At 43.3% G+C, this 27,942-nt stretch overlaps 2 protein-coding genes across 7 annotated transcripts in view; one reads left to right on the forward strand and one right to left on the reverse strand.

Annotated features, from left to right (window-relative positions):
- Nucleotides 1-27,942, reverse strand: part of DHFR (dihydrofolate reductase) — a 268,430-nt gene that overhangs the window by 76,172 nt on the left and 164,316 nt on the right. The window lies entirely within an intron of this gene.
- MSH3 (mutS homolog 3) overlaps nt 1-27,942 on the forward strand; it is a 193,778-nt gene that overhangs the window by 35,112 nt on the left and 130,724 nt on the right. For all 5 annotated transcript variants that reach the window (XM_056539388.1, XM_056539377.1, XM_056539398.1 and 2 more), the window contains one exon: nt 10,446-10,612. In XM_056539388.1, coding sequence (XP_056395363.1) covers nt 10,446-10,612 — 167 coding nt within the window. The remainder of the gene's footprint in view (nt 1-10,445; nt 10,613-27,942) is intronic.

A 27,942-nucleotide genomic window follows, 5' to 3' on the forward strand; every position in this document is an offset into this window, starting at 1 on the left:
GCCGCACGGAGGAAGGAGAGGGGACCTCCGTGCGGCGTTATGAATGATCGGATCCCCGCAGCAGCGCTGCGGGCGATCCGATCATTCATTCAAATCGCGCACTGCCGCAGATGCCGGGATCTGTATTGATCCCGGCACCTGAGGGGTTAATGGCGGACGCCCGCGAGATCGCGGGCGTCGGCCATTGCCGGCGGGTCCCTGGCTGCGATCAGCAGCCGGGATCAGCCGCGCTTGACACGGGCATCGCTCCGATGCCCGCGGTTATGCTTAGGACGTAAATGTACGTCCTGGTGCGTTAAGTACCACCGCACCAGGACGTACATTTACGTCCTGCGTCCTTAAGGGGTTAAAGGGATACTCCGTTGGAAAACTATTTTTTTTAAACCGACTGGTGCCAGAAAGTTAAACAGACTTGTAAATTACTTCTATTCAAAAATCTTAATCCTTCCAGTACTTATCAACTGCTGTATGCTACAGAGGAAATTCTTTTCTTTTTGAATTTCTTTTCTGTCTGACCACAGTGCTCTCTGCTGACACCCCTGTCTGTCAAGAGCAGGATAGGTTTGCTATGGGGATTTTACACCAGAGTTCAGCTTTAAAAAAATTTCTGTGCACTATAGGGGACTCATAGAGTTCAATAACAGGAGTGAGAGCACTAAAGTCACAAAAGTCAAGCAAATCCAGCTCTGATACATTATTACCACTACCTCTAATTCCTAAATACCAGGATACTTTTAGCTTGACTCCTGGCTGATCTACTTATCTAGGCATTTGCACAATACGTCACTACCTGTCCAAAGCTGCACACTAATCCTTACTTTTGCTAAATTGGATTTCAAGGCTCTTCATATAGAAACTGAACACATAAATTGTAAGCACAATGCAATGTAGATATTTTAAGTCTTGCACATATTTATCCCTATATCATTATATATATATATATATATATATATATATATATATATACAAAACATCAGGTCCAGGGGCTGATCTGCTGCAAAGCTTTAAGAAAACACAGAGCATAATAAGCTCATCAAAATTCTCTATAAATAGCTCCCATGAACAATATTTTAAGCTGATTTACAGCATGCTGGGTGTTGTAGTTTTACAACAGCTGGAGGCACCCTGGTTGGGAAACACTGAGGTAGTGTTATGGAGGATCCCTACTGTATGCTTTGCTCTAGTTTTTCCCTTCATTATAACCACCCAAAAAGTTTACTGTTCCTTGGGACTGGGTGTTTATAGAGCTGGAAGAGACATTTCAGGTTAGCTTACAATTGTCACAATACATTGCAATGTACTTCAGCTTATTTATCCTGTGAAGTCATATTTTCATGGATGAGGTTGTATTTTACTGGCCCAAATGTACAGATTCACCCTTCCCTATCAAGAGTCTAGATGTGACTGAAATCCACGGTATCCACCCTAGTGGAAAAAACTTTGTGGATATTTTGCCATTTACCTCTTTTAATGCAAAGAGCAAAATCCATGGTGGAAGTTATCTGGACTTAAAAGAGAGTAACCCACTCGATAGGGTGGTTAGTGTCTGATTCCAGGGGCTCCATTCATTGTCTGTGGAAGCTCAGGAGATACCCGAAAGCTGTACTCTGGTACCTCTGTCGCTCCTATAGACAATTCATGGAGTGAATTGCTTACAGATTTGTAAATTACTTCTATTAAAAAATATTAATCCTTCTAGTACTTATAAGCTTCTGTATGCTCCACAGGAAGTTTTCTTTTTGAATTTCCTTTCTGTCTGACCACAAGTGCTCTCTGCTGACACCTCTGTCTGTGTCAGGAACTGTCCAGAGTAGGAGCAAAAACTCATAGAATATCTCTCCTGCTCTGGACAGTTCCTGACATGGACAGAGGTGTCAGCAGAGAGCACTGTGTTCAGCTGCTCTTCTCATATCTCCCCTCCCACCGCCCCTCTATAAATCACATATCTCCCCCGTAATCTTAACCCGCTACATGTTTCCTCCCCCGGCTGCCCCTCATCTTCCCCCGGCCGCCACTCATATTTCCTTCCTCCGGCTGCCGCCACTCATCTCCTCCCTGGCCGCCGCCGCTCATCTCCTCCCCGGCCGCCGCGGCTCATCTCCTCCCCAGCCGCCGCCGCTCATCTCCCCCCGGCCAATCACGGCGTTGCCTAGGAAATATGAAATTACACTGTAGTTTGATATTTCTGGGAGCCCTTCACTGCCCCGGCCTGCATCAACCACCCGCCACAACTACAACTCTCAGCATGTCCTCACTGTAAGGGCATACTGGGAGTTGTAGTCTTGCAAGAAGTAGCACAGGTGTGAGATGAACATATTTCTGGAAGCCGGCCGGCTCCATTGCCCCGGCCACTGGCCTGTATCAACCACCCGCCCAAGAGTTGCAACTACAACTCCCAGCATTTAGGAAGGCAAAGTTTGACCAACTCAGAGAAGCCCTTAACAATATAAATTGGGATAATGTCCTCAAAAACAAGAATACTGACACTAAATGGGAGACTTTTAAAAATATCTCAAACTCTCACTGTAAGATGTATCTACCTTTATGGGAATAAAAGGGACAGAAATAAAACAAAACCAATATGGATTAATTAAAACGTTAAGGGGGCAATAAATGACAAAAATAAAGCATTTTAACTAATCTAAGAGGACGGCAGGGAAGAAGCATTAAAAAGCTATAGAGAAAAATGTAAAATATGTAAAAAACAGATAAAAGCTGCAAAAATAGAGACAGAATGACTCATTGCCAAAGAGAGTAAAACTAACCCCAAAATGTTCTTTAACTATATAAATAGCAAAAAGGTCAAAAATGAAAGTGTAGGCCCTTTAAAAAACGGTAAAGAAGAAATTTTAATAATAAAAATCAAAATAAACAAATCGCCAGGTCCAGATGTCATTCACCCCCGTGTTCTAAAGGAATTAAGTAATGTTATAGACAGACCCCTATTTTTTAATATTCAGGGACTCTATAGTAACAGGGACCGTTCCCCAGGACTGGCGCATGGCAAATGTGGTGCCAATATTTTAAAAAGGGGACAAAAGGTGACCCAGGGAATTATAGACCTGTTAGTTTAACCTCTGTTGTATGTAAATTGTTTGAGGGTTTTCTAAGAGATGCTTCTTTGGAGTATCTTGATAAAAATAAATGTATGACTTCATATCAGCATGGCTTTATGAGGGATCGGTCCTGTCAAAGTAACCTGATCAGCTCTTATGAGGAGGTGAGCTCCAGACTGGACCAGGGGCAATTGCTGGATGTCATATATCTGGATTTTTCCAAAGCATTTGATATGGTACCACATAAAAGATTGGTGCATAAAATGAGAAGGATGTGGGTAAGTAACTGGCTCAGTGATAGGAAACAGAGGGTGGTTATTAATGGTACTTATTTTGATTGGGTGACTGTTACTAGTGGGGTACCACAGGGGTCAGTTTTGGGTCCTGTCCTATTTAATATATTCATTAATGACCTCTTACAGGGGTTGAATAGTAAAGCAGCAATCTTTGCAGATGATACTAAATTCTGTAAAGCAGTAAACACAATAGAGGACAGTGCACTGTTACAAATGGATCTGGATAGGTTGGAGGTTTGGGCTGAGAAGTGGCAGATGAGGTTCAATACTGATAAATGTAAGGTCATACACATGAGGAGGAAAAATCCGGGCTGGGATCATGTATTAAATGGGAGAACACTTGGGACAACTGACGTGGAAAAGGACTTGGGAGTCTTAGTTAACAGTAAATTTTCTACACCAGCACAGGCGGGGGTTCTTTACTGTAAGAGCAGTGAGACTGTGGAATTCTTTCCCGGAGGAGGTGTTCATGGTAAACTCTGTAAAAGAATTTAAAAGGAGTCTGGATGCATTTTTGGAGAATAATAACATTGCTGGTTATGTATATTAGATTTATAGGGACAGAACATTGATCCAGGGATTTATTCTGATGCCATATTTGGAGTCGGGAAGGAATTTTTACCTCTAGTATGAGGGTTTTTTGCCTTCCTCTGGATCAACTCAGTAAGGACTCATTAGGGTTATAGGTTGAACTTGATGGACTCTGGTCTTTTTTCTACCTTATGAACTATGTTACATGTCCTCACTTTAAAGGGGTTCTCCCTTGTTTATTCTGTTTTTTGTTATTATGTTTGTGTGTTATGTGTGTATAAGTATGTGTTTTTTTATGTGTGTTGTGATTATGTATATATGTATTTTCTTACCTTTTGTGAAGATCCGGATGCTGGCCCCTTTTTCTTCCAGCGGCTTGCTGTGTACCTCGGCCTCCGCCATGTTGTGTTCGGTAAGTGGGATGTCGGGGGATATGTTCTTGCTTCTGTCCTTCCTATCTTCTGACGTCCGAGGCAAATCTTTTCTTCCTGTTTCTTCCGTGGCTCAGCGACGAATCTGAGGCCTCTTCCGGCGCATGTGCAGGTAGTTTTTTTTTTTTTCACCAATAAAGTTTTTTTTGTCTAATTGACAAACTGTCTGCGCATGCGCGTGTACGCAAGTGCTACGCTAACAGCGTAGCGTACGTTAGATCTACGCTAATAGTGTAGCTTCGCGCAAGCGCAGACAGTTTGTCAATTAGACAAAAAAAACTTTATTGGTAAAAAAAAGAAAACTACCTGCGCATGCGCCGGAAGAGGCCGCAGATTCGTTGCTGAGCCACGGAAGAAACAGGAAGAAAAGATTTGCCTCGGATGTCAGAAGATAGGAAGGACAGAAGCAAGAACACACCCCCCGACATCCCACTTACCGAACACAACATGGCGGAGGCCGAGGTACACAGCAAGCCACTGGAAGAAAAGGGGACCAGCTTCCGGATCTTCACAAAAGGTAAGAAAATACATATATACATAATCACAACACACATAAAAAAAACACATAACACACAAACATAATAACAAAAAACAGTATAAACAAGGGAGAACCCCTTTAAGGGCATGCTGGAAGTTGTAGTCTTGCAACAGCTATCAGGCTGGTGGTAGATGCGGCATTTTAACACCAGGGTGCCTCCAGATTTTTCTAAATTGCAACTCCTGTCATGGAAGTTGTAGTTTAGAAACGGGGTGTCTCCAGCTGTTTCTAAACTACAACTCCTATCATGGTAGTTGTAGTTTAGCAACAGCTGGAGTCTTGCTGTTCCTAAACTACAACTCCTATTATAGGAGTTGTAGTTTAGGAACAGCGAGACTCCAGATGTTGCTAAACTGCTTTATGGGCCTTCTCCCCAGGGGAGAGCCCTATAAATGTACTAACATTTTTGTGTTATTTTTCTTATCATTTCAGATCGGTTTATGCAGAGGACTACTTCGAATTCTGAGGACTACAACGATGACCCTTTTTTTTATATTAATAAAATGGTTAACGAGGCCTTGTGGGGGAGTGTTTTTTGGAAAACGTGTTGTGTTTTTAAAAAATTTACTTAGTAGTGGAACCTGTCTTATAGACGGAATCCATTACTAGCCGGGGCTTAGAGTAAGCCTCAAAAACAACTAGCGCTAATCCCCAATTATTACCCCGGTACCCACTGCCACAAGAGTGCCGGGAAGAGTCGGTACCAACAGGCCTGGAGCATCAAAAATGTCGCTCCCGGGCCTAGGTGGTAACAGGCTGGCATTATTTAGGCTGGGGAGGGCCAGTTACAATGGTCTTCACCCACCCTGGTATCATCAGGCTGTTGCTGTTTGGTTGGTATCTGGCTGATACTGAAAATAGGGGGAACCCCACACGTTTTTTTGTTTTTTTAATTATTTAATTATTTCCAAAAAACGTGTGGGGTTCCCCATATTTTCATTCTTAGCCAGATACCAACCAAGCAGCAACAGCCTTACGTTACCAGGGTGGGCGAGGACCATTGTTACTGGCCCTCCCCAGCCTAAATAACGCCAGCCTGTTACCACCTAGGCCCAGGAGCGCCATTTTTGACGATCCGGGCCTGTTGGTACTGGCTATTCCCGGCACCTCTGTGGCGGTCGTTACTGGGGTAATAATTGGGGGTAAGCGCTAGCTGTTTTTGAGGCTAACACTAAGCCCTGACTTAGTAGTTCATTCTGTCCATAAGACTGCTTCCACTACTAAGAAAGTAAACTAAATTTAATTAAAAAAACAGCACATTTAAAAAAATAAATAAAAATAAAATAAATATTCCAAAAACACACTCCCCCTACAAGCCCTCTTTAAGCATTTTATTAATAAAAAAATAAAAAAAACACTGGTCATCTACGTAGTCCACTGAAGACATAGAAGTCCTCTGCAAACACGGATCTGAAATGAGAAAAGAAAAAAACACACACAAAAATAGTTTAGTACATTTAGGGGAAAAAAAAGTAGTTAAAACTTTTAAATACAAAGGCGAGGAGGTGATTTTTTGGTTTTTTGCTTATGTAATATTGGTTTTTTGCTTATGTAATATTGCTTTATTTATTTATTAAAGTGATTTATTGTTTTTTTGCTTATGTAAGCCACATTTATCAACCCCCTGTGATAATATGATAAATACATCATACATAGGCAAAACCAAAGCAAGAAAAAAATGTCTACAGAACTCACTTACCAAAGCAACAATGATAAATGTCCCCGAATATCTATAGGTTTGTGAAACAGACAAAACGTAGCCACTAGTTGTTCAGCATTTGTACATGTTCCCCACTGGACTGCCCGGTACAGCTGGTGGCTCTTGGTGTGCCGTGGCACACTGGTGAATCACGGTTCTAAAGGGATGCTGATAATTTGAGATTTTCCTAGTCCTAATGACGGAAAATATGGATTTTATTAAAGACAGGAGGCGAACATTTTGCATCTCTTCTTTACTACTCAGAAGATATAGCAGCAATGAATAACATAAGGAATACAGAAAAAAACGTTAAATATGCAAATAGGTAGGTAACAGGTAGCCAATCAGAGGCCAGCACAGGTGATATAAGGTATAACCAGGAGCATTACTTCCTCTTCTTTGATGCATATAAACTAAATAAGTAAACAGAATAAAATTAAACGTCCTGGAATAAAGTCTAACTAAAACTTGTGAAGAAAATAAATCACTCTTGATCCTCGGAGTGGATGGATGATCTCAATCGTAGCAAACGAGGGATCGGGAAGAAGTGTCTGAAGAACGCAGGAACGGAACGAATTCTCCAATAAATGAATCAGGAAAACACCAACAAGATATTGAAGGAAGAAGATCGTCTTCTGAAAGGATGGTCTCTGCCAGTTGTCGAGGTTAAACTGAAAGGAAAAAATTATAATCATAAGGGTAGGGAGCACACGGGGGGGGGGGGAAATGTTCGCCTCCTGTCTTTAATAAAATCCATATTTTCCGTCATTAGGACTAGGAAAATCTCAAATTTTATTACAAGACTGGAGGCTCCATTTTGCAAGTTTAAAGCTAAAAGACAATGAACTCAAATACGATTCAATATAATTAAATAATCAGAGAATTGCAGTAGAAACATGAGGATCTGGTCTAAAATAAAACGTCTTAAAAGTTGATTCAGAAGACCAATTAGCAGCTTTAAGGATAACTGATAAAGATACTCCAGCCTGTTGTAATTTTGTAGACATGGCTCCTCTAGCAGAATGAGCCCTGAAAATGGAAATGTCAATACCCGCTAATTGCATAATCTGCTTCATCCATCTGGCTAAAGAAGGAGAAGAGACAGGGCGGTAAGGTTTACAGAAAGAAACCAGTAGTTGAGAATCAGAGGGACTGCGAAGGGAAGCCGTTCGAAGTTCATAGGTTTGAAGGCAAGAAACCACACAAAGATATTTTTGTTGAGGAAAAGAAGGATAGAATACCGACTGTAGTGTGGTCTTAGTCCGTCTATATATAGAAAAACAAACCCCATTAGGTAAGTATTGTTTGTGAGAAATGTCAAGGGCTCTGACATCTGAGACTCGTTTTAGAGATATAAGACATAATAAAGCAGTAAGTTTAAAAGAAAGCAATTTAAGGGAGAGAAACTCGTTATCCCCTAGAGAGATAATGTATTGTAAGAGTAGATTAACATCCCAGGTAGAATGATACCTGGGTAAAGGAGGGCGTCTGAATTTAATACCCTTCATTAATCTACAAACTAAGGGATGTCTGCCCACAGAAATAGAATTGATAGGAGAATGATAGAACGAAATGGCAGATCTGTATACGTTAATGGTACGATACGCTTTTCCTAGATCAAAAGATGAAGACAAAAAATTTATAATGTGTTCTAGAGATGCATGAACGGGATCCAGATCCCGTTGCATGCACCAATAAGACCAAATTTTCCAGGCTGATCTGTAAGCAGATCTGGTACCTGGGGCCCAAGCGTCCGAGAGTATCTCTCTAGATGTATTAGAAAGTCCGAAATCCGAGTTTGTTGACCCGAAACAAACCAAGCTATCAATTGAAGACTGTTGGAGGTTATAAGAGGATGAGGATTCCCTAAGGAATCCCGAAGTAGAAGCGGATGAGATGGTAGTAGACGAGGGAAGTCTATAATCATTTCCAAAATTTGGGGGAACCACGATTGGGTTGGCCACCAAGGGGTTATCAGAACCACAGTTGACTTCAGAGATTTGATGAGTAGGAGAACTCTCGGAATTAGAATAAAAGGAGGAAACGCGTAAAGATTGTCCGGGGGCCAATGCTGGAGAAGGGCGTCTATACCCTCCGCTTCTGGGTCCGGACGCCAGCTGTAAAAGCGATGGACCTGGAGATTCAGCCGGGATGCGAAGAGATCCAGATGTAAAGGACCCCAAAGAGAGTTGATGCGGTTGAATATTTTGGGATTCAACTGCCAATCGCTGGAATCTTTGAGGAAACGAGAGTTCCAGTCCGCGATGGTGTTGGAAAGTCCAGGTAAGTATTCTGCTTTGATGGTAATGTCTCTGTGAAGACAATAATGCCAAAAATCTTTTGCGATATTGGCTAGGGGTAGAGACTTGGTACCTCCCAGTTTGTTGATATATTGAACTGCGGAGATATTGTCCATCCGTAAGAGGATGCAACAATTTGACCTGGTCTTCGCAAAACTCTTCAGGGCGAAGAAACCAGCTAATAACTCGAGACAGTTGATGTGTAACATAGTCTCCTCTGGAGACCACTTTCCTCCTGTTGACGAGGAGCCGCAGCGAGCTCCCCAACCTGTAAGACTGGCATCTGATTCTATGATCAGATCTGGGACTGAATTGAAAATAGCTTTCCCATTCCAATCCTGAAGATGTTTTAGCCACCAAAGAAGTTCTTCTTTGGTATCTGGGGTTAATGCTATCTCGTCTGCATATCCAAGACCTTGTCGAAGATGTTGAGCCTTCAGACGTTGAAGGGCTCGATAGTGTAATGGAGCTGGGAAGATTGCCTGAATGGATGCAGAAAGAAGGCCCACCACTCGGGCAATTGAACGAAGGGAAACTATCTCCTTGTTCAGAATGGAATAAATCTCCCTCCGAATGGTTTTCAATCTTCTTGAGGGAAGACTGAGAAGAGCCGATTGGGTATTTATAAGAAATCCCAGACGGGATCAGCTGAGAGCGCGAACTGACAACCAGCTCGCGCAGTTATCGCGAGAACTCCGGCAATGCCAGAGATAGCGATAACCAGCCGAGGGGAGAAAAAACATTCGGCGGAGCCGCAATGAATAACAGGGAAGGTACGGGAAAAAGATTGGAAAAGGAAATATATATATATATATACTAAGAAGAATGGTGAAAGACCAGGGGAATGAACGGTGTGGTATGAAAATAAAAGTGAGGTAAAAATATATGCGCACGGAGCAATATGAGGGAGGAGAAGGTGCTGTACTAAGCAGAAGGGAGATATGATATAATACACGGCAAAAAATATGATTATATACAATATTAGAACAAGAAAAATTATGCAAATTGAATGTGAGGAGAAAAATGTAATGGTAACTTATCTGCAGCATGGAGCAGCAAAGAAGAGGAAGTAATGCTCCTGGTTATACCTTATATCACCTGTGCTGGCCTCTGATTGGCTACCTGTTACCTACCTATTTGCATATTTAACGTTTTTTTCTGTATTCCTTATGTTATTCATTGCTGCTATATCTTCTGAGTAGTAAAGAAGAGATGCAAAATGGAGCCTCCAGTCTTGTAATAAAATTGAGATGACGTTCTTGTCCTCACATCACCACCTTATATCCTGTCCTGTTCTTATATACCGACCTCATATCTTGTCCTCACATCACTACCTTATATCCTATCCTGTTCTTATATGCCGACCTCATATCTCGGCCTCATCCGAATCTCATATCTTATTATGGTCGGCTTATTGAAATGAATTGCATACGGGTGGCATACGGCAGGGTTACGGGAGCGCCCGGTTTTAGCTCCCCCCGGCTGTATGCGGTCCCGTATGGCTGAAAACGTGATGTGAACCCAGCCTTACGTGCAATGCATGACTATATAGACCAATAAAACATCTTATTGTTATTAATACTTCTTTTTTTAGGCCGTTCAGCCTTCTACAGGAGAGGTGATGTATGACCGTTTTCCGGACACTAAATCGCGCTCTGAGTTGGAGACAAGAATATTACGCTTGCAGCCCTCTGAAATAATACTTCCCTTTGAGATTTCTGAAGGAACTGAAAAGCTGATCAACAGCATTACAGCGGCCTGGTAAGACAGTAGTGTAATGTTGTGTACGGAACATTAACCAGCAAGTTATAAACATATGGAACTATCAGTGATGACACTACATATACACTTGGTGGCGCTGTGCTCTAATAAACTTTACATGGGTTCCATTGTTTAAATATCCTGTTGGTATGTAGTTACTTTATAATAAATGGAAAGCAACTTTTCTACTTTCAGATTGAACTTGTTACTCCTCTTCCTGAACAGATTATCAGAATTGAACCTATAAAGCATCTTCTTGTTCAGTTATTCAAATAATGTTTTGGGTGTTTTTTTTCGTGATATATCTGGCTTTATTTTTTATGTCATTTATATCTTAATACATTTTAAATTTTTTGTCATATCAGAGGAAAATGTCAAAAAAAGTCAGTTTTTTTTAAGTTGTTTAACTTTTTTTTTAAATAAATGGCACAAAGGGACACTAAAATAATGTGCATTTTTTCAGTTTTTTTTTACTTTTTTTTTTTTATAAATAGCACAACGTGACACTAAAATAAATTGCATTCCTTTTCCATTACAACCATTATATATATACAGTGGGGCAAAATAGTATTTAGTCAGCCACCGATTGTGCAAGTTCTCCCACTTAAAAAGATTAGAGAGGCCTGTAATTTTCAGCATAGGTATACCTCAACTATGAGAGACATAATGAGAAAAAAAATCCATAGAATCACATTGTCTGATTTTTTAAGAATTTATTTGCAAATTATGGTGGAATATAAGTATTTTGTCCCCTACAAACAAGCAAGATTTCTGGCTCTCACACACCTGTAACTTCTTGTTTAAGATTCTCCTCTGTCCTCCACTCGTTACCTGTATTAATGACACCTGTTTGAACTTGTTATCAGTGTAAAAGACACCTGACCACAACCTCAAACAGTCACACTCCTAACTCCACTATGGCCAAGACCAAAGTGCTGTCGAAGGACACCAGAAACATAATCGTAGACCTGCTCCAGGCTGGGAAGACTGAATCTGCAATAGGAAAGCAGCTTGGTGTGAAGAAATCAACTGTGGGAGCAATTAATAGAAAATGGAAGACATAGAAGACCACTGATAATCTCCCTCAATCTGGGGCTCCATGCAAGTTCCCACCCCATGGTGTCAAAATGATCACAAGAACGGTGATAAAAATCCCAGAACCACTCGGGGGGACCTATTGAATGACCTGCAGAGAGCTGGGACCAAAGTATCAAAGGCTACCATCAGTAACACACTACGCCGCCAGGGACTCAAATCATGCAGTGCCAGACGTGTCCCCCTGCTTAAGCCAGTACATGTCTGGGCCTGTCTGAAGTTTGCTAGAGAGCATTTGGATGATCCAGAAAAGTATTGGGAGAATTCCATATAGTCAGAGGAAACCAGTAGAACTTTTTAGTAAAAACTCAACCTGTCGTATTTGGAGGAGAAATAATGCTGAGTTGCATCCAAAGAACATCATACGTACTGTGAAGCATGGGGGTGGACACATCATGCTTTGGGGCTGTTTTTCTGCTAACGGACCAGGACGACTGATCCATGTAAAGGAAAGAATGAATGGGGCCATGTATCATGATATTTTGAGTGAAAACCTCCTTCCATCAGCAAAAGCGTTGAAGATGAAACGTGGCTGGGTCTTTCAGCATGACAATGATCCCAAACACACCACCCAGGCACTGAAGGAGTGGCTTTGTAAGAATGATTTCAAGGTCCTGGAGTGGCCTAGCCAGTCTCCAGATCTCAACCCCATAGAAAACCTTTGGAGGGAGTTGAAAGTCCGTGTTGCCCAGCAACAGCCCCACTGCTCTAGAGGAGATCTGTATGGAGGAATGGACCAAAATACCAGCAACAGTGTGGAAACCTTGTGAAGACTTACAGAAAACGTTTGACCTCATTGCCAACAAAGGGTATATAACAAAGTATTGAGATGAACTTTTGTCATTGACCAAATACTTATTTTCCACCATAGTTTGCAAATAAATTCTTTAAAAATCAGACAATGGGATTTTATGGATTTTTTTTTCTCAATATGTCTCCCATAGTTGAGGTATATCTATGATGAAAATTACAGGCCTCATCTTTTTAAGTGGGAGAACTTGGTGGCTGACTAAATACTTTTTTGCCCCACTGTATGGGATTTATATACGAGTCGGAGCAGGGTTGTAGTTTTGGGACATTAGTTTTTTATTTTCTTATATTCATTTATTATTTCGGGTGGATATACAACCCTAAATTTGGCTGAAATTGGTCAAGCAGGACCAGATACCTACAATAATGGACTATAACAATGAACTATAACAACTGTTTCTTAGGGCTTGTTCAGATTGCCGCCATGCTCCGCTAAAGGGAGCTCCATCGCTGTCTGTTGGAAAGACAGGAGTTAAGTGGAGGAAAAAAAAATAGTTCATATCCTTTTTTTTTTCTCTCTGCTGTACTCCTGTAAAATACCAGACACCCAACAGACCCTGTGCAAGTAAATGGTATGCATCAGGACCCGGCGGTGTCATTGTGCTCCGACCTGTTCTGGGTCTATTTGGCGCAAAGAAAGAGCTGAATGGACCCTGAATGAGTCGGAGCACAACGGCAGTGTGAACCTAGGGATCGAATTAATGCACAATCCCTACAATAATGGACCAGTCCAATGTACTGTCCCAGCTGTCTCTTAGCTGACTGTGGACTAAACCAATGCATAGTCACTACCTATAATACCGTTTCCATGAAAATAAGAGATACCCATAAAGTAAGCCCTAACAGAATCTCTAAGCATTGGCGTAATATAAGCCATACCCCGAAAATAAGACATAATGGTAGGCGTGGCTAAGTGTACCGGCACGGACCGGTAAAGAAGACGAGCAGCCCTTCTCATCTGCCCCATCGGGACAGCTGCTATTTTGGAGGTGACCAGAGAGATGCCAGCAGCCCCAACAAGGTCGTCTCCCCATTTCAGGTCCTGGTCCTTCTGTTCATGCTGCCAGCCGCGGCATAGAAGGAGACAGAAAGTGAAAGGAAAAGTCTCCTCAGTAAAGTGAGGAACAGAAAGTTCTACTTTGTGGGTCCTCAGGGGGAAGAATAAAGCTGTGGCTGCCGTTTTACTCTGCACTGTGGGTCTCTCTCACCCAGCACCAATCAGCAACAGTCTGTGAGTCTCTGTATTTTTGTGCCCCACTTAATAAAAATAAGACATCCCCTGAAAATAAGCCATAGTGTGTCTTCTTGAAGAAAAATAAATATAACACAGTGTCTTATTTTCGGGGAAACACGGTAGTGGATCGATCTGACACAACAGCACATAAGCAAAACATAGCCTAATCACCAGTGTGGATAAAGCGGGGAGGACCATAAAATGTATAAGCACTCATATTCAAGGTAGTGCTCAACCCTGATGCATCAAACATTTTTCAAGGATCATACTTTTGTTGCATCAGGGTTGAGCACTACCTTGAATATGAGTGCATAGTGGAAATCCATGCTGTGTTCCTTGACACACAGGGCTGAGCACTACCTCGATTAGAAGTGCATAGTGCCTTTAGAAACCTCATGTTGTGATTTTGGATATTTTTTTGCATCAGTGCTGAGCACTATGGTGAATATGGGTGCAAAAGCATCTGTTTATTGAATTATAGTTTCCAATCCGGCAAAACAGGATATTTGTCATTATTTAATACCTCTTTAAGACACTTCACCTTGGGTGTTTTTTTTTTTATATACATATTAATGAAAACAAATAAAAGTTACATTTTATGGTCCTCCCCGCTTTATCCACACTGATGATTAGGCTATTTTTTGTTATTATGCCCTGGAAGTTTAATTATTATTTTGGTCTTCTGCTGGACCCATATAATTAGAGATGAGCGAACCTCCAGTAATTCGATTAGTCACAAACTTCTCGGCTCGCCATTGCGGACTTTAGCCTGCATAAGTGAGTTCAGCTTTCAGGTGTTCCGGTGGGCTGGAAAAGGTGGATGCAGTCCTAGGAAAGAGTCTCCAGCCCACCGGAGCACCTGAAAGCTGAACTCATTTATACAGGCTAAAGTCAGCAACTGCCGAGCCGAGAAGTTTGTGACGAATCGAATTACTGTAAGTTCGCTCATCTCTACATATAATATTAGTACCTTGTTGACAGCAACACATAAGCTAATACTGTGCTGCCAGTTCCATTCTCCTCTGCTGCACTGTGTCCCGCCATTCCAGTGTTTAGCAAACATTTAATACCAAGAAAGAAAATACACATCACATATATGCATGAAATAAAAATATAATTTTGTATCTTTAAGTACACAATAAGGATGACTGAAACTAAATAAATATATCATTTTGACCATGAAGCCCGTACGTGAGCTGTTTTGTCTCTGTCTCTGTTTAGAGTAGACTGATAATTAACTGAGGGAAATACTTTACACATTACCTATTTAAATGGAGTGTGGTCTACTGTTCATGGAACTACTAGTGGTAAAATTGGGGGGGGGGGGGGTGCGCTTTAACATTGTGCTGGGCATATGCTTCTATCGAGATCTTTTTCGCCCACTCCCTCTCCTTCTCTAGACTTCTATGGGCAGCTGTAACCTGATACAGTTCCTTCTTCGATAGAAATTGAGTTGAGAGAAATTTACAGATGCATCAGCCCCACTAACCTAAATTTACAGGTTGTAAGTGTGTGTCTTGCATATTGCACAATTTTGCAATATGCAAATTAACTACTAGCTGCATTGGAGGCGGGTTTGAAGCCTATCTGCACCTGTGATGCTGTCCCCTCGGTCCCATTCTTGCTGCCCTGCTTATAAGGGAGAAGGGGATGACTATGGATAAGTTGGGTGGTACAAGACCCAGTGGAAATTGTCATTGCTGCAGAAAGTCTTCAGACCCGCCTCCAGTGCAGTTAGTAGTCCATTTGCATATTGCATGATTGTGCTATATCTCAGGAACGGCTGAATGGGTCAGGGTAAGGGATACATTGTTTGACCCACACTAACCCCCTGTATATTCAGGTTTAGTGGGGGTTATTCATCTGTCAATTTCTTTTAAGGATTAGGGGGAAGGAGGGGGGGGGGCAGGAAAAGAGAAGAAAGAGTCATTTTTCTCTGCTATGGCGAGTTTACATCGGCTTAGAGCTCTGATCAGGGGAGCTACGTTCGGAGGGTTAGTTGAGATGACTGGAGGTGAGCAGAGAAAAAAATAATGCAGTTAGTTATGTTTTTTTTCTCTGCTTAACCCCTAAAAAAACTGTGAACACCAGACCGAAACTCGATTAGGGCTGCAGCTAACGATTATCTTTAAAATAGATTAGTTGGTCGAAATGCCAAAAAAAGGGGTTTTGCTGATTCTACTTTATGTACAGTGGCCATAAAAGTTTCTAGCATGTGATGTGACCAAACAGCAGCAATTTTGGACTTTTTTTTTTTAAACATTTACGCCAGTTGCTGTACAGGATCATTATTAATGGTCCTGTACAGTAACCGACGTAAATTTGATATTGCCGCATGGGTAACTGTCTGAACTTTTTAAATAAAATGTTAATAATTCACTTACATTTAAATAGTAAACATTTTTTTTACTTTTTTGTATAGCAATAGGAAAAGGGGGGACTAATTTTTATTGGGGGAGTGATTTATTTAAGTTTTAATAAGGCCCCTTTCACATTGCCGTTGCTCCTTGTCGAGAATGGCCGTTAAAGTCTCTTTTTATTTTGTTTTGTGTGTGACTTTAACAGCTGTTCTTGTGACTAGGAGCAATGGGCAACAACGGGTCCTGACTGCTCCCATTTACTATTATGGGGGTTGTCAGGCGCCATTGTTTTTTGACAGGAATAGCGGGAGAAAAAGACGATGCAAGCAGTAATTTTTCTCCCACTATTCTGCCCGGCTCCCCCGATGGCCATCACACGGCAGTGTGAAAGAAGTCTAAAACTTTTTTACATTTTTTTTTTTTTTTACTTTACACTTTTTATATAGCCCTCCTATACACATGGGGGTATGTGCAGACTGCAGAGCATTGCACCCATGTCTGTAGTACAGAGACTGTAGTAATACAGACAGACACTAGGGTGCAAATGCTCTGCACATACCCCATGTGTATAGCAGTGTGTATGTACTACATACACTGCTATACACATAGTGGTATGTGCAGAGCATTATACCCTAGTGTCTGCAGAAGACACTAGGGTGCAATGCTCTGCACGTACCCCCCATGTATATAGCAGTGTGTGTGTGTGTAGTACACACTATATACTGATACTGGCACCACCAGACCCATGCTATGTTGTCACATAGGCCATACACATAGTAGGTGCACAACAGTGGTGACACATGCCACCTTACACTAAATACTGATACTGGCCCCACCAAGCTTACTATTGCACACTGTAATGACAGAGACACACATAAACATGGCTTCCACCCTACACATCCCAGTGTATCGGGGCAACCACCCGTCTGTCACTATCTCCTTCCACACCGGGAATATCCGCAGCCCAGCTGACATCCACCCCCAGCGCGCCTGGTGCCCCATCACCGGGTCATTCACTCATCTGTCCACTGCCGCTGGGGTTACGGATGCCTTCTACTGGCAGAGCCCCCGCCATTGGCCTCTCGAAGTTCCCAGGATTTGAGAAGTAGTCCCAGTGCCGGGGCAGCTCCCTGCCAGTCTCCAGCAGCTCGGTGTGCAGCTCCAGAGCCATGAGCAGTAGCTGATCCTGCAGCAACTGTGCCGCAACCACCTCCAGCAGCACCCGCCCAGGCTCTCTGACTGGGGGTCAGGTACTGTTATGCCTCAGCAGCCTCATGACTGCCAGCGCCCGGCATCCCTTTGCAACAAATCGGCCGATTATTCGATTACGGGATTCGTCGACAACGAATCCAGTGATCGAATTTTATCAATTACATTGATTAATTTTTGCAGCCTTAAACTTGATGGACCCCTTTCAAAGTCAATGGGATCCACCAGGAACCGATGGTGTGTGTTTTGCAATGGACCGCCCATGTACGGTACATTGTTTTTCGCGAGAATGGACTCTGCAACAGAGAAAACTTAAACTATTGCAAAGTTTGTGGAAAGCGTAGAGCATATGATAGCTTAGGTGGCAATATACCATTATCATTTTAGCCCTTGTAAATGGTGGTATCAGACACTCTGGATATACTCTGGTATTTTCATGTTTACTGCAATGTCAAAACATGCCAGAGTTTGTTTATCGGTTTATTACTTTTCTGCCTGAACATTGTATTTGGGTTCTTCTGAAGTCTTTGTACTTTTTTTTTTTTTTGCTTTTGTGGGAAGATTGCTTTCTGAGCCTCCCTGTGAAGTGGGTGTCTGAGTTCCCAAATGTGGGATGCAGTATAATTATCATGCTAAAATATAAAATATAGGCTGCTGTGTGCCGTCACTTTCTTGTCTCTGAGAGTATCGGTGCATTGCAACAGTTTCTAAAGTTTGACATTTTAGCTAAATTGTTTTTAGATAACTCTTTGGGAGTCAGTTATAATAGAGAGAAATGGAAATGTCCTTACATACTAGGCAGAGTTGGCTTTTGACCTGTTTAGTCCCTTCATTTTTTGTATGAAAGTATCTCTATTTCAGATGTTCAAATAACCCCCCCTCTCAAATTAAAGAGCATTTCCTACTTTCAAAAAATAAATCGCCAGTGAATGTCCCATTTTCCTTCTGTCATGAGGGTCAGGGTGTTAACCATTTAATTCACCTGTTGCTTCGTTATGTTATGTTTGCTTAGTTATGTTTCTTGTAATTCTAAGGCCTTTTAGACAGGTTAATAATTGAGGGAACAAGCCGGCCATTAGCCACACACAAGCCAACATTTATATGATGGTTTATCGTATCTTATATGTAGGTATTTACATCAATAACTATGGGCAGAGGGGTTTGAATGAGCAATTGCAAAAATTATCACTAATTGACCAGTAATAATGAAAGGAACTGAGCAGTGACATCTTATATTGTCGATTGGGGCTGGTTACGGGCAATTCATCTACACATGTTCACATGACTATGCAGAATTCCACAAAATTCCACACGGACATTCAATGGGATTTTGCTGCACTGTGCACACGGCAGAAATTCTCCCACAGATGTTTCCCCTGTGGCAATCCTGATTCCGGAGTCCGCCGAAAGAATAGGCATGTCTATTCATTCTGCAGAGTCCGCACGGTAATGCATTGCTGTCTATGAGATGGCACTTTTCCTAACAGTCCTAGAGCTGACATCTACTGCCTGCACTCTGCTTTTGGTGGAATGTCTGCATGGAAATTTTCGGTGTGGACATTCCATAGAAACATAGAATGTGTCGTCAGATAAGAACCATTTGGCCCATCTAGTCTGCCCAATATATCTGAATCCTATCAATAGTCCCTGGTCCTATCTTATATGATGGCCCTGTGAACGTAGCCTTAGATGTTACCTAATCTTTACAGCCGAAGGCTGTCCAGGCATGCTGGGAGTTGTGGTTTTTCAGCAGCCGGTGGCATCCTGGTTGGGAAACACTGCCCTAGAAAAATCCTAAATGACAATGCTGCCTATGAATGAAAAAGGGAAGAAGGGCTATATCACTGCATAATAAAGTATAACAAACTGACACTTGCTGTTCTATAACAGTACAGTCTTGCAACATACAGGCACTTGGCTAGCCTGGGGGCTTCAGAAGGGCCCTAGTTGCCATGGAAACTGATAGGCACCTGGCATTCATGTTGCCAGACTGACGATGGGATTAGAGAACCCCACAGATGCCTTACATGCCATGGTGATGGTTTAACCGCAGCATGTAAGAGGTTAAACTGCCAGAATCAGAGGTTTCTCCAGTCCTGGCAGTTAGCACAGGAGCCCGGCTGTCATGCTGACTACTGAGCTATTATGTTTCCGGCATGGAAGACCCATGATGGACAGCTATGCTGCCGCCATAAAAAATCAACAGCCTTAGCCTTAGTGATTGCCAAACAAGCTCATACAGACAGCGCTAAGGAGTTACAAACAGTCCTGAAGCCAAAACAGCTGAAAATACAGAAATAATTTCAGTCATTTTTTTATTATCCATTATTCATTATTATCCCCTTAAGGACATGCACCGTAAATGTATGGCGCTGCATAGCATCACTTAGCGCACAGCGCCGTACATTTATGGCACGGCTGCGACACGAGCGCAGGAGCTGCGCTCGCTTCATTCCCGGCAGGTCCCGGCGGCTGGCAGCAGCTGCAGACCCGCCGATAACGGCAGACATCAGCGATCACGCTGATGCTCTGCCATTAACCCCTCAGGTGCCGTGATCAATACAGATCACGGCATCTGCGGCAGTGTGGCACTTATAATGGCTGATCTGATCACCCGCGGCTCTGGGGTCTTCTGCACTGATCTACCTTCCAGCAGACCAGAGCAGAAGATCGCTAATAATACTGTTCAGTGTAATGCCCTATACATAGCACTGAACAGTATTAGCAATCTAATGATTACTATAAATAGTCCCCTATGGGGACTAACAAAGTGTAAAATAAATGTAAAAAAAAGTGGAAAAAAAAAGTGAAAAAGCCCCTCCCCAATAAAGTTTTAAAACACCCTCTTTCCCCATTTTAATTCAAAATAGCATAAAAAAACGATTAATTATAAGCATATTCGGTATCATTGCGTTTGTAAATGTCCGAACTATAAAAATATAATGTTAATGATCCCCTACCGCAAACAGCGTAAACATAAAAAAAAGGAAAAAAAATCAGTGTTTTTGTCATATCAAACTGCAATTTTTTTTTATAAAAAGTGATCATAAAGTAACATATATGCAAACGTAGTACTAAAACAAACTACAGATCATGGCGCAAAAAATGAGCGCTCACATATCCCTGAATACCGAAAAATAAGAAAGTTAGAGGTGGTCAAAATAGGGCAATTGTAAACATACTGATTTTGTAAAAAAAAAAGTTTTTGAGATTATTTAAAAGCAGTACAATAATAGAAATGTATGTAAACATGGGTATCATTTTAATCGTATTCACCCAGAGAATAAAGAAAATATGTAATTTTTACCGTAAACTGTACAGTGCGAAAAGGAAACCCCCAAATTAGCTAAATTATGTTTTTCTGTTTAAATTTCCTTACACAAAAAATATTTTTGGGGGGTTTACCATACAATTTAGGGTAAACTGAGTTATGTCTTTACAAAGTACAACTGGTCACGCAAAAAAAAAGCCCTCATATGGGTCTGGGAATGGAAATCTAAAAGAGTTATGAATTTTAGAAGGCGAGGAGTAAAAAACAAAAACGCAAAAATAAAATTGTCTGTGTCCTTAAGGTGAAAATGGGCTGAGTCCTTAAGGGGTTATTATTATTATTATTAATAAAAGTGTCACTGTCACTTAGAAAAACTTTTGACATGTCACAGGGGCATGTCAAAAGTCTTAAATAGTTGGGGCCAGCAGTGCTGGGATCCTAACCGATGAGAGAACAAGCCTGGAAAAGTGCATGACTTTGCTGTTCACTCCCCAGATCATAGCGATCTTTGTCTTGCTGTTCCATTATAAGTCTATGGAGCAGTGAGACAAAGATCACTACAAGCCGGGGGTTGGACAGCAATGCCGTGCATGTCTCTGGACTTGTTCTCCTGATGAGTGAGGGTCTCAGCACTGACCTTGACCGATCAAGACTCTTGACATGTACATGTGACATGTCAAAAGTTTTTAAAAGTTTTTCTCAGTGACAGTGCCATTTAAAACATTTATTTTTATTTTTTTATTAAACCATAAAATTACAGCTTAAATTGTGTATGAACATAGTCTGGCATTGTTTTTTAATAATATCATTTTATGTGGAATATGTATTTGCCAAACTAATAACATGTGAACAGCAGGGTTATTTATATAGAAAGTTAAATCATTCTACCTATTTTATTTGCTGATCTCAAACCTTTAACCCATTTTGCTGTACAGGAAGGCTCCAACATTGCCAATCCGTTTCCTGCTGTGCTGTTATTTCCCTTTATGTTGGATATTGTACCCTCTTATTGTTGTTGGCCAATGGCAAGAGTTTTGTGAGTTACTTTTTTAATTTGTTTGTTGCGACTCAGATTTGCACCCAGCTATACTTCGTATTAAACCTTATTTTTACTGAAATAGCATACTACTTGTCTTCAGTTTAGTGCAATGTTAAAGGACATTCCAGTATTATACAAACATACCAGTCTTTTTTTTTTTTTAATATAGTTGCTGCTAGCTGTCAGTGAATACAACATCCAGAGCTTAAAGGGGTATTCCGGGCAAAAATATTTTATCCCCTATCCAAAGGTCAGGGGATAAGATGTCTGATCGCGGGGGGCCCGCTTTTGATCTCCCTGCAGCACCCGCATTCTATGTGGGTGCTGAATCTCCAGTTTTGAAAACCTCCGGGGTTCTGTGACTGGGGACGTGACACCACGCCCCCTCCATTCATGTCTATGAGAGGGGGCGTGACAGCAGTAGGCCCCCCACCATCAAACATCTTATCCCCCATCCTTTGGATAGGGGATAAAATGTTTTTGCTCAGAATACCCCTTTAAAGGGGTTATCCACCATAAGGTGATTTTAGTACATACCTGGCAGACAGTAATGGACATGCTTAGGAAGGATCTGCGCTTGTCTTGGGGCTAAATGGCTATGTTGTAAGATTACCATAACACTGTGGCTAGCTTTTTGTGAACTGGTATTTCCTGTTTGACTTTTCTTTTTTTGACTACAAATCCCACCATTCCATTTTCCTCAGTCCAGCCACTCCACCCATTGAAACATAAATGAACTGCATCCATTCAAAAGACCTGTGGTTTTCAATCAGGGTGCCTACAGCTGTTGCATTAGTTGCAGATTGATCTCTCTTCCACCAAGTGATCCCTCCACCCATTGAAGCAGACAGGCTCCCTGTCATCAGCTGCCCAGTGAGTCAGGTCTCAGCCGCATTGCAAGCTGGGAAAAATCTGAAACAACAGTAATTTTGTATGCTGTTAAAAATAAATATTGGGCTGAAAATCCCATAAGAATTGTGAGAAAACCGTCACACACAGGTACAGACACTATATTATGAACTACACTAACTTTACAGCCCCTGTAGCATAGTCAAATAAAAAAAAATCCAAGAATACTCCTTTAATTCAATATTCTGAAGTCTTTAGAGTTGGAATCTCAAATTATTTTTCTCTATCGGCTCCATTGGGGGACACAGACCATGGGTGTATGCTGCTGTCTCTAGGAGGTATGACCAGGGGTGTGGAAATTTTAAAAAAAAACTACTTGTCCAAGGGACTAAAGCTGAACACAATCTACTTGTCCCACAAGAAAATCCACTTGTCCTGGTAGATGAAATAATTTCAACCAAAATAGTCTGATCCCCCCACTAGACCACCAGGGATGGATATAAGATCCCTTTAGACACTGCTGACAGTGATGATCTAATGGGTTAATAGGTGATCGCAGTATGTCAGGATATTAGCGGCCGGAGAGCTGTAGCTCCTCTTACACCCGAGGTAAGCCCAGAAAAGTCTAGATGTAAATTTCTAATATGAAGCGACCAAAAATGAACAATTCTGGACTATTCTTTTACATTTACACCGTTCACCGTACGGTTTAATTAACATTATATTTTAATAGTTTGGACATTTCCACATGCAGCGATACCACTTATGTTTATTTTTGTACATTATTTTTATTTAAAGAAAATTGGAAACTTTTATTAGGAAAGGGGCTTATTCACATATATACGCACTTAAAATATTTTAATCACTATTTTTCAGTCTTCATAGGGACTTATGTGTTACTGGGGGGGGTTCTGCTTCTCCAGTTTATTTATGTGCTGCATTTTGTGTCAGAAAATGCTGGAAGTTGCATTTAGTTACTAGATAACTCCCAGCATGCCCTGATGCAGCCTATGGTTGTGTGGGTGTTGCAGCATGTTGCACTGTATAGTAGGACAGTTAAGGTTATTGTGTAACATGCTGGGAGTTGTAGTTTTGGTTTGTGTCAGCTGCAGAGCCATAGGATGTGTCAAGGAATACTGGGAATTGCAGTTAGTAACTACAACACCCAGCATGCCCTAATGCAGCCTATGGCTCTGCAGCTGACCCGAACCAAAACTACAACTCCCAGCATGTTACACTTTATAGTTCTACAGTTTAGGTTATGGTCCAACATGCTGGGAGTTGTAGTTTTGGTTTGGGCGTGTTTGTGTGCATCCGTGGGGCTCTTGGTCGTCGGGTGAGTATGAAGGGGCAGGATTCTGGGGGTGCAATTTAGTGCGGGTGCCACTAAAAATAAATAAAATTAGATGGCACAACTGCCCTAATGCCCGACGTGACAGTCCGCTCCTATACAAAACATTCATGCATACACATATCATACATACACCAGCCACTGCCCCCATATCATACATACACACACCCCCGCCACTGCCCCCCCACATCATTACATACACACATATACTCACACCATACATATACACCATACATATGCACACATCATACATACACCTGCCGCTGCCCACCCATCATACATCACATACACATCACACTTAGACATTATACACACATCATACATTACATACACATCACACACAGACATCATACACACATTATACATTACATACACATCACACATTACATACACATCACACATAGACAGACATCATACACACATACACTCACACCATACATATCCACCAGTGTTTCCCAACCAGGGGGCCTCCAGCTGTTGCAAAACTACAACTCCCAGCATGCCCAGGGCATGCTGGGAGTTGTAGTTTTGCAACAGCTTGAGGCACCCTGGTTGGGAAACACTGATATACACCATACATATGCACACATCATACATACACCTGCCGCTGCCCCCCCATCATACATACACTCACACCATTCATATACAACCACCCTTCCTGCCGCCGCCTGTATTCTCGGCCTCCTCACCTGAGCCGCCATGAGTGGACATCAGAGCTGTAGTCACCGCCGGTGTGAGGTGAGATTTTCGTCCTCTCCTCTCTCCCCTCCCCCCTGCTCTGTGTTTTCCCCGTGCAAACAAGCAACCGTCCTGTGGTGGATTAGGTCCTGTCTAGACAGAGCAGGGGGGAGGGATAGAGCTGAGTGCGGGGGATGGAGCTGTGTGTGGGGGATGGAGCTGTGTACGGAGCTGTCTACATCCTTTCTCTCACCCTGCTGTGTCTTCTGAGCTGCATCCTCCGGGAGGGGAGATAAGGGGGCTCTGCAGTCAGCTGGAGGCCGCCGCCCCCTCTCCATACACTCTGAGCACCGGTGTGAGGTGTAGACTTCATCGGCTGCTGCGCCTCACACCGACATTAAAGAATAATAAGGAGGACGTCTGTCTGTCCCTGCTAGCCCGATACAGGGCTAAATCTATGAACAATTCACCTGCCCGGTGCCCAAAACTACTTGTCCCGGGCATCGGGCTATAGGATTTCCACATCCCTGTATGACACTATGGCAACAAAAAAGTCGGCTCGTCCCAGCAGGATATACCCGCCTCCAGGCCCTGAGCTAATCAGTTTTAGCTTAGTGTCTGAAGGAGGTGGACATGGTCTGGTATTCTCCAGACCAGGTCTTCTGTTTTATTATTTTCCTAGTTAGGGATGTGTTAGTTTTTTATTCCTTTTTCTTTCATGTTTTCAGGTGGGGACTCAGGAACTGCGGCTCACTGTTTCCCCATTGCGATTGAGGGGGCACAGACATTGCGTATATGTGCTGTTCACCCCCTCTTGCCAACGGTCAGCTCCTGGGGTTGTACCTCATGGGTCCGGGTCCCCCTATTCCCTGCTCGCCTCGCTCGCACATGGTAGCTAGGCGTGATGCAGGTGACAGAAAGCTAATTGAAGACCTCACAGAAGACTCCATCAGGTAAGTTCTTCTGACTGAGGTGAGTATATATTCCTTTCTCTCTTAGGTGCTGACTTGCAACCTCTGGAGACCCTCAGTTTTTGGCCCACCTTTCAGTGTCTAAGGGGCTGGCCTGTGCTAGGGGCTTTATCTTTTATTCTGGGGCGAGCAGTGGCATATTTGGAATGAATGGATCACTTTATTCTTTTGCACTCGTGTGTGTGTGTGTGTGTTTTACTATGCGGCTGTCAGCCGTGGCGCTTATACTGTTCGGGCGCATGATGCGCCGACTTACTTTTGCTTCGGCAGCACCTGCTGCCGGCACATATGTGTCTCGCCCGCTCACTTCCCCGCGGGTGCATATGCGGCTGACATGTGCGCTCGGGGCAAGGAGCGGGCGCCATTACTATTGTTCTATTTCGGCGGAGCTTACTGGAGGCGCTAATCGTCCTCCAATCAGCGCCTTGCGCGCGATTTAGGTGGCAGGGGCCAATCGGACAGTGCCCCTGCTCCAGGCACGCCCCTCTCTGGCTATTGGATGGCCTGTTTCTCTCTATCTATCTACACAGAGCGGAGTTCTCCTCACAGCAGCTGCCACAGGGGACACAGACTCAGGTGAGAGAGTTCTTTTTTTCGTTATGTCCGTACCCAGAACTGTTCCTCCCTCTAAACAGACAACTGGAGTGTTAGTTTCCTATTTTGTCTGTAAGAGCTGTAATTCCAAAATGCCTGGTTCTGCTGAACCCACTTGCTCTGCCTGCTACTCTGCTGCCCCATACCCCCTGGTACCCCCGGATGCTCTTTCAGTTCCGGTGGATTCGGCCGCCGCTCCAGCCTGGGTTTCTTCCCTATCCCAGTATATGGCTGACTTGACTCAAGTCTCCCGTTCGGTGGCTGAGGCCTCCCGTGACAGGGTGTCTGCCTTGAAGAGGTCTGCCCTGCACCGACCCTCTAAAGGGCCCCTCTTCTCCACATACTTCACGCTCTCACAAGCGTACTAGGGGTGCATCTTCTGACGTCGCTCCTCCAGAGGTCGTTCCCGGAGTCGCTGCTCTGCCTCGTCAGAGCCGCGTACCCGGTCCAGGGCTGCCTCCACTCGTTCACATTCTCCTGGTGAACTGGCGGATGAGGCTTCCAAATTGGCATCTGACTCAGAGGACCGCTCGGATACAGTTGAAACGGTGAACTCATTGGTTGCGGCCATAAGAGACACCTTTCACTTAAAGGACCCAGGATCTTCAGACTTGACTCCTGAAGTATCCTTTCATCGTGCTAAACCACCCTTCTAGAATCTGCATGGAAACATCCGGACAAGAGGTTCCCGGGAATGAAGAAGGTTCAGGTGCGTTACACATTCGACAAGGACCTTGTCTCTAAGGTGGTTTCCCCTCCCTTGGTGGATCCACCAATTTCCCGCCTCTCTAAGGCTACTACACTGCCGCTAGCAGATGCGGCTGCTTTCAAGGATTCGACGGAAAAGAAGGTGGAGTCCTTAGCGAAGTTTGCCTCTGAAGCAGCAGGCTCTTCTCTGCTTCCCACCTTCGCCTGGGCATGGGTGTCCAAGGCCTGATCGGTGTGGTGCTCAAAACTCTGTCAGGGTATCCAGGCGGGATCCCCCCCAGAGGATCTGTCTGCTTTGGTTCTCCAATGCTCTAAAGCTGGGGACTTTCTGATACTGAATCGAAAATGCCTCCCTCCCGAGGGATCGTTTTTTTCAGTCCTGGGCCCCCTCGGTCACCTTCTCTGGCGAAGCAGTTTCGGGAGGCTCTCCAGTCCCTGCTTCTCCAGGGAGTTATTGTTCCCGTTCCTCCAGCGGAACGTTTTCGGGGTTTCTATTCCAATCTTTTTGTGGTCCCCAAGAAGGGCGGTTCTGTGAGGCCAATCCTGGACCTCAAGCATCTCTATCTTCTCATCCATCACTTCCGAATGGAATCTCTCCGTTTGGTAGTGGTATCCATGGAACAAGGGGAGTTTCTTTCTTCGGTGGACATCAAAGATGCCTACCTCCATGTTCCAATATTTCCTGGCCATCAACGGTACCTCCGCTTTGCGGTTCCGGAGAGGCATTTTCAATTTGTAGCCCTCCCCTTTGGTCTGGCCACTGCTCCTCGGGTCTTTACCAAGATCCTTGCGCCAGCGATAGCCCTGTTGCGGTCGAGAGGTGTCTCAGTGATCCCTTACCTGGACGATCTTCTCATCAAGGCTGCCACCAGAGTCCAGACCCTTGAGAATGTGGATCTCACTCTCCAGACCCTGGATCGCTTCGGGTGGATGGTCAACCGGGACAAGTCTGTCCTCTCTCCCATCCAGTCTCTGATCTTCTTGGGACTTCAATTCAACACGGCCTCTGCCCGGATTTGCCTTCCGCCAGACAAACGTCTGACTCTCCTGTCAGGAGTCCGCTCCCTTCGGGCCCAGGTCCCAGTTTCCATCCGCATTTGCATGGAAGTCTTGGGTCGGATGGTAGCGGCCATGGAGGCCGTACCCTTTGCCCAGTTTCAT

Source organism: Hyla sarda, chromosome 1, assembly GCF_029499605.1.
Source record: "Hyla sarda isolate aHylSar1 chromosome 1, aHylSar1.hap1, whole genome shotgun sequence".
Classification (NCBI taxonomy): domain Eukaryota; kingdom Metazoa; phylum Chordata; class Amphibia; order Anura; family Hylidae; genus Hyla; species Hyla sarda.